General features: G+C 52.9%; 1 protein-coding gene across 1 annotated transcript in view; it reads left to right on the forward strand.

Annotated features, from left to right (window-relative positions):
• The window catches only part of CACNA1A (calcium channel, voltage-dependent, P/Q type, alpha 1A subunit), a 125554-nt gene extending 119711 nt beyond the window's left edge, over positions 1-5843 (forward strand). Inside the window, exons 37-38 of the mRNA XM_008579320.1 lie at positions 897-1002; positions 5716-5843. Of these exons, the coding sequence (XP_008577542.1) occupies positions 897-1002; positions 5716-5843 (234 nt within the window). The remainder of the gene's footprint in view (positions 1-896; positions 1003-5715) is intronic.
• The last annotated feature ends 269 nt before the right edge of the window (positions 5844-6112 follow it).

Consider the following 6112-nt stretch of genomic DNA (forward strand, 5'->3'; position numbering starts at 1 on the left):
CTGGGCTTACCGTCCTTCTCCCCATCTCCGACTCTGTGTCCAAATCCCCTTGTGAACGCCAAACTTGCCCTCAACCCCCATCTGTGCCACCTCAGCCTGGGCTGGTGCACACCAGCCCAGCATCCTCTCCTACACCACCAAGCATGGGGGACAGAGCCCCTGCCTGGGACATGGGGAATCTTTTCTTCCCTGGGCCACGGGAATGCTCCCTCCTCCTCCCCCCTGCCATTGCACAGAGAGCCAAGATCCGGACATGCCCCTGAGATACACTTTCCACGGTGCTATGAATGAGTCTCGAGATTCCGTCTGCATGTGCCCCTGTCTGTGCCATTCTGTGTGTCACGGCCTCACTGCATGTCCACGAGGGGCCTGCCCCGTCGGAGGGGGGCTGCCTGCTGCCGCTCAGCGGAATGATGTGCTCTGTGCCCATCTGGTCTGTCCTGGTCTGGGCCAAGCCGGGGGGGTGGGGAGGGACCAGTGTCCCCCCCCGGCGCCTGTGGACGTGGACCCCTCTGCCTGGCTGCTGCACGTGCTACTGGAATCTGGCTTGTGCTCCTTTTCTTTGGGGTCAAAACGGAACGGAGCCATCCAGAAGAACTCTGGGGCAAGGCTGAGGATTTGGGCCAACCTTGGAATGCCAGCTCTCAGGTCCAACAAGCGGGAGAAGAAAAGGGCAGAGGCTTGGAAGCATAGGACAGCCCCCAGTGCCCTCCCTCCTGGCCACCAAGGGAAATCAGGAAATTGAGTAGTGAGACAAGTTACCCAAGGGTGGGGGGCAACTCAGCCGCCACCGCCTACAGAGCTCTTCCTGGGGCTCCTGGGAGGGTGGGCCTGGCTCTCAGGGGACCCATGACAGGTGCCCAGGAATGACTGCCCTCACCTGTGGTTTTCTGCAGAGGCTTCTGCGGATGGACCTGCCTGTCGCAGATGACAACACTGTCCACTTCAATTCTACCCTCATGGCTCTGATCCGCACTGCCCTGGACATCAAGATCGCTAAGGGTAAGCAAAGGAACGGAGCACACATGCAGGACAGGATGGAGCCAGGGCCTTGGAGGGGAAAGGTGGGGTCATCCACGGATCCGCCTTCCCGCCCAAAACCAGGGGAACTGCTGCCCCTGTTCTGATCTCCATTCACCCACCCATGAGGTGGCAGATACCTGAGGAAGGTTCCCCAGGCAGAGGGACCGGCAGTTGCAAAGGCCCTGGGGTAGGGGCAGGCAAGGGGGGTGGGTAGGAGGCCACCCAGGGCTGTGTTGAACCAACTTGCCCTTCAAATAAGAGGGGTGCCATGTAGAGTAGGGACCTGACCGGACTCACATTTAAACAGGTTCCCTCTGGCCACTGTGGGGACCATAGACTGGCAGGAGGCCAGAGCACAGGCCACTGACTTAATCCAGGTGAAGACAGATGGCAGCTTAGGCCGAGGGGTATGGAGTGTTCAGACTCTGGATATTCCCTGAGAGCGAGCCAGTGAGATGGCTGATAGATGGGACCTGGGGTGTGAGGGAAAGAGAGAAGTCAAAGGACACCCCATTGCATTGTGGCTGTGGCTCCTGAAGGACAGAGCTGCCATGACCCAGGATAAGGAAGAGGTGGGAGGAGCAGGTTTGGGGTGAAGAGCAGGAGGCGGGTGTTGGCCATGGCGCGTGCAGACATGGAGTAGTGGGGGCTCTTCAGCCTGAGGTTTANTCCCTGAGAGCGAGCCAGTGAGATGGCTGATAGATGGGACCTGGGGTGTGAGGGAAAGAGAGAAGTCAAAGGACACCCCATTGCATTGTGGCTGTGGCTCCTGAAGGACAGAGCTGCCATGACCCAGGATAAGGAAGAGGTGGGAGGAGCAGGTTTGGGGTGAAGAGCAGGAGGCGGGTGTTGGCCATGGCGCGTGCAGACATGGAGTAGTGGGGGCTCTTCAGCCTGAGGTTTAGGGGAGGAACCTCCAGGCAGGGGCTGTGGCCTAAATTGATCAGGTGTCAGATGCTGACAGACTTTAAGCCAGGAGACCAGATAAGTGCTCCCGGGGGATGAGTGTAAACAGAGACCCCCAGAGACCAAGCCTGGGTCTCACGCTCTGTCATTAGAGAGGACCAAGGAGAGGCAGCAAGGTAGGTGGGCAGAGACCCAGGCAGCGCTGGGAGGAGGCGGACCAGTCATGGCCCAGGACAATGAGGATCGAAAGTGATCTGGTCACTTGGACCAGAGCAGCTGTGGAGTGGGTTTTGGAGACCTGAGAGTGGATTTGATGTGACATGGCAGATGGGATCGCAGGGCAGAGAGGGACACGCATTCACCAGAGAGAATGGGGACCAGAGAGAAGGAAGCTGGGAGAGAAGCTGGCAGAGGGCCGGCTGGGTGTTCCGGCAGAGGGTGAGCCTGGGTCAGAGGTCAGCAGGGTGGGAGACTGGCGTGTTGGTCCATTTCTGTTGCTTGTAACAGAATACTTGAAACTGGGTAATTTGTAAAGAAAAGAGTTTATTTCTTACAGTTTCAGAGTCCAGGAAGTTCACAGTCCAGGGGGCACATCTGATGAGGACTTTGTTCTTGGTGGTGACTCTACAGTGACACGGGGTGACACAGGGCCAGAATGGCTGAGCAGGACAGAGCTAACTTCTCACTCACTCTTCTTATAAAGGCGTCAGAAGCACAGCCGTTACTCCATGAGTGGATCGATCCATTCATGCGGGCAAAGGCCTCACAATTTAATCACCTCTGAAAGCTTCACTTTTCAAGCACCGTCAATGGATTTCATACCCTCTTAACACTGTTCCATGGAGCACAAGTGTCCAATACATGAACTTGGGGGGACGCATTTAACCCACAGCAACTGGGCCTCAGGGACACTTGTTCCTTTCAGCATCTTGAAGGGAAGAGGAAGAGAAGCCTAGAAGTTTCAGGGACAGTGGGGCTTGTAGGGGCAGAGGACAGAAGTTGTCAGTGCCAGGAAACATGAAAATGAAGGTGAAGAGAGAATAAGGAGCCACCAAAGATAGCGAAAAGGAAGCCAGAGGAGCCAGGAGGAGGCTCAGGGGACAACAGGGGGCAGTGGAATCAAAGTCTTTGGCACCTAGTGGAAGTTTCTTTCTCACGCAACAAGTCAGAGGCAAATGACCCAGGCCTGCCAGGCAGCTTGACACACATCACGATTCAGGGCCTGGGTTCTGTCCACATTGCCGGTCTGCTGCCAGCTCCAGGCTATTCTGTCATCCGCATGGTTGAAGTTGGTCCAGGTCCCAGCCCAGAGAGGTGAGGAACGAGAGGGGTGGGCGACAGTTTCCTTGTAATTATCTCGGGTAGGAGAGTCATGAGTCACATGCCATGGGCTCAGGTTGCCCACCTGCCCTGTCCTTGCTGTAAACCTTAGTGGGTGACCACTCTCCTCGAGCCTCAGTTCCTGTATTAACTAGCTTTGCTGCATAACAAATGACCACAGACTTAGTAGCTTGAAGCACACCTGTTTATCAGCTCACAGTTGTGCAGGTCAGAGGTCCAAGCAGGCTGGACTGGGCTCTCCACTTAGGGTCTCAAGAGGCCGAAATCAAGGTGCTAGCCAGGCTGGGCTCTTCTCAGTAGGATCTGGGGAAGAATCTACTTCTAAGTTCATTCAGGTGTTGGCAGAATTCAGTTTCTTATGTCTGTAAGGCCAAGGTCCTTGTGCCATCGCTGGCTTTTTAGCTTTTAGCTCCTAGGGGTGCACCTAATCCTTCCTGTGCTACAAATCTCTCTGACTTTCCCTCCTGCCAACACCCAGAGAAAATATTCTGCTTTGAGGGCTGGCCAGTTAGCTCAGTTGGTTCGAGTGTGGTGTTGGTAACACCAAGATCAAGGGTTTGGATCCCCGTATCAGCAAGTCACCAAAAAGAAAGACAAAATATTCTGCTTTTCAAGGGCTCTCCTGATTGGGTCAGGCCCATCCAAACAATCTCTGTATCTTAGGGTCAGCTGACTTGAAATTTCAATTATATCTGCAGTGTCCCTTCATAGCGGTCCCTAGATTAGTGTTTCATTGACTAATCAAAATCTCACTGGGGGCAGCTTTATAATTCTGTCTGTCACAGTTTCCTCATCTGTAAAATGGGTCTAACAACACACTCGCTCTTGGCACATTTAGTAACCCAACTGCTGTTGCCCTCTGGGTTCAGTGATTCACCAGAAGGACTCAGAAGTGAGAAAAGGTGTTACATTCATGGTTACAATGTATTGCAGCAAAAGGACACAGATTAAAATCTACAAAGGAAAAGGGGCATAGGCAGGTGGCTCTGTTGGTTGGAGTGTAGTGTTGTAACACCACACAGGGTCAAGGGTTCCGATCCCGTGTTACATTCATGGTTACAATGTATTGCAGCAAAAGGACACAGATTAAAATCTACAAAGGAAAAGGGGCATAGGCGGGTGGCTCTGTTGGTTGGAGTGTAGTGTTGTAACACCACACAGGGTCAAGGGTTCCGATCCCTGAACCAGCCAGCTGCCAAAAAAAAAGTGGGGGAGGGGCCACAGGAGGCGGGTGGCTCTGTTGGTTGGAGTGTAGTGTTGTAACACCACACAGGGTCAAGGGTTCCGATCCCTGAACCAGCCAGCTGCCAAAAAAAAAGTGGGGGAGGGGCCACAGGAGGCGGGTGGCTCTGTTGGTTGGAGTGTAGTGTTGTAACACCACACAGGGTCAAGGGTTCCGATCCCTGAACCAGCCAGCTGCCAAAAAAAAAGTGGGGGAGGGGCCACAGGACAGGGTCCAGGAGACATCATGCACAAGCTTCCAGTTGTCCCCTCCCAGTGGAGTTGCGTAGACAGCATTTAATTCTCCCAGAGACGGGTGACAACATGCAGGGTGTACTGCCAACCAAAGAAGATCACCTGAGCCTTGGTGCCCAGGGCGGTTGTGTTTTTTTAAGGAATTTATTTATTGTTTAATTGATATGTATTGATTGTGCATATTTATGGGGTACAGAGTTATGTTCCAATACATGTATATAATGTGTATACAATGCGTGATGATCAAATCAAGGGAGTTAGCATATTCACCATCGCAAAACTTTATCATTTGTTTGTGATGAGGACATTTGAGCTCTTCTCTTCTAGCCATCTGAGAATATACAATAAATTATCGCTAATTATAAATGCCTGGCACTGCTGTACCCCTCTAGAACCTATTTTCCCTATCTAGCTGTAATTTTGTGTCTGTTAACCAACCTCTCCCAATCATCTGGTTCCCTCTCTCCTTCCCAGCCTCTAGGAATCACAATTGTAGTCCCTACTTTTAGAAGTCCAATTTGTTATTTTTTTTTCTAGCTCCCACAGTGTCCAGGGTTGTTACTGGGAGTTGGTCACAAAGGCATGGCTGACTTTAGTTACTCCAGTCCCTCGTGAGGTCATCCTGATACCACATGGCCCAAGACACCAACTATAAATCACATTGTTAGAAAAAACTATATGCCATGGCCCAAGGCCCACAGGCAAATAAAGGCACTCTTATCAGGCAGAACATTCCAAGGGCTTAGAAGTCACCTCCCAGGAGCAGGTTGAGGGCCAGTCCTTTCTTTGGAACGTGGAGGGTTTGGGTAACACAGGCCTGCTGAGTTAGTCTGTACTGCACAAAACCCCGTCTGTGTGATCCCAGGAAGTCCAGCCTCTGTGATTCCTATCTGATCCCTTCCTGGGGGGTTCAGAGACTCCTGGGGACATGCCTGCATTTGACTGTTGTGGTTGTCACTCATATCCCAGATGCTGCTCAACTCCCTGAAGTCTATGCCCCCAACATCTCTGAGCCAGGGGCCCCTCCCCATCCTGACCTCAGTGAGGGAGGGTGCCAGGCGCCCTCACCGACTTCCACAGCTGAGCCAGGCTCTTGAGGTTAAGGAAGGTCAGTGGAGGGTTTGGGGACAACAATTCTAACAGTGATGACAGTGGCAGCCTTTGTAGCAGATGTGAGTCTCAGGTGAGCTGAGAACATAACACGCTTTACCTTCAACAGCTCAGTTCACTTTCTAAACACACTGAGCCTCCTTTCCAGCAGGCAGGGGGGCAGCATGGGAGGAGGGATTAACCTCAGTAATCCAGATTCTCAAAAATTGTGCAGCCGTTCTTAGCTGGAGACTTGGTGGGGGGGGGGGGCCCCTTT

Source organism: Galeopterus variegatus, unplaced genomic scaffold (genome assembly GCF_000696425.1).
Source record: "Galeopterus variegatus unplaced genomic scaffold, G_variegatus-3.0.2 Scaffold1855, whole genome shotgun sequence".
NCBI classification, from domain to species: Eukaryota; Metazoa; Chordata; class Mammalia; order Dermoptera; family Cynocephalidae; genus Galeopterus; species Galeopterus variegatus.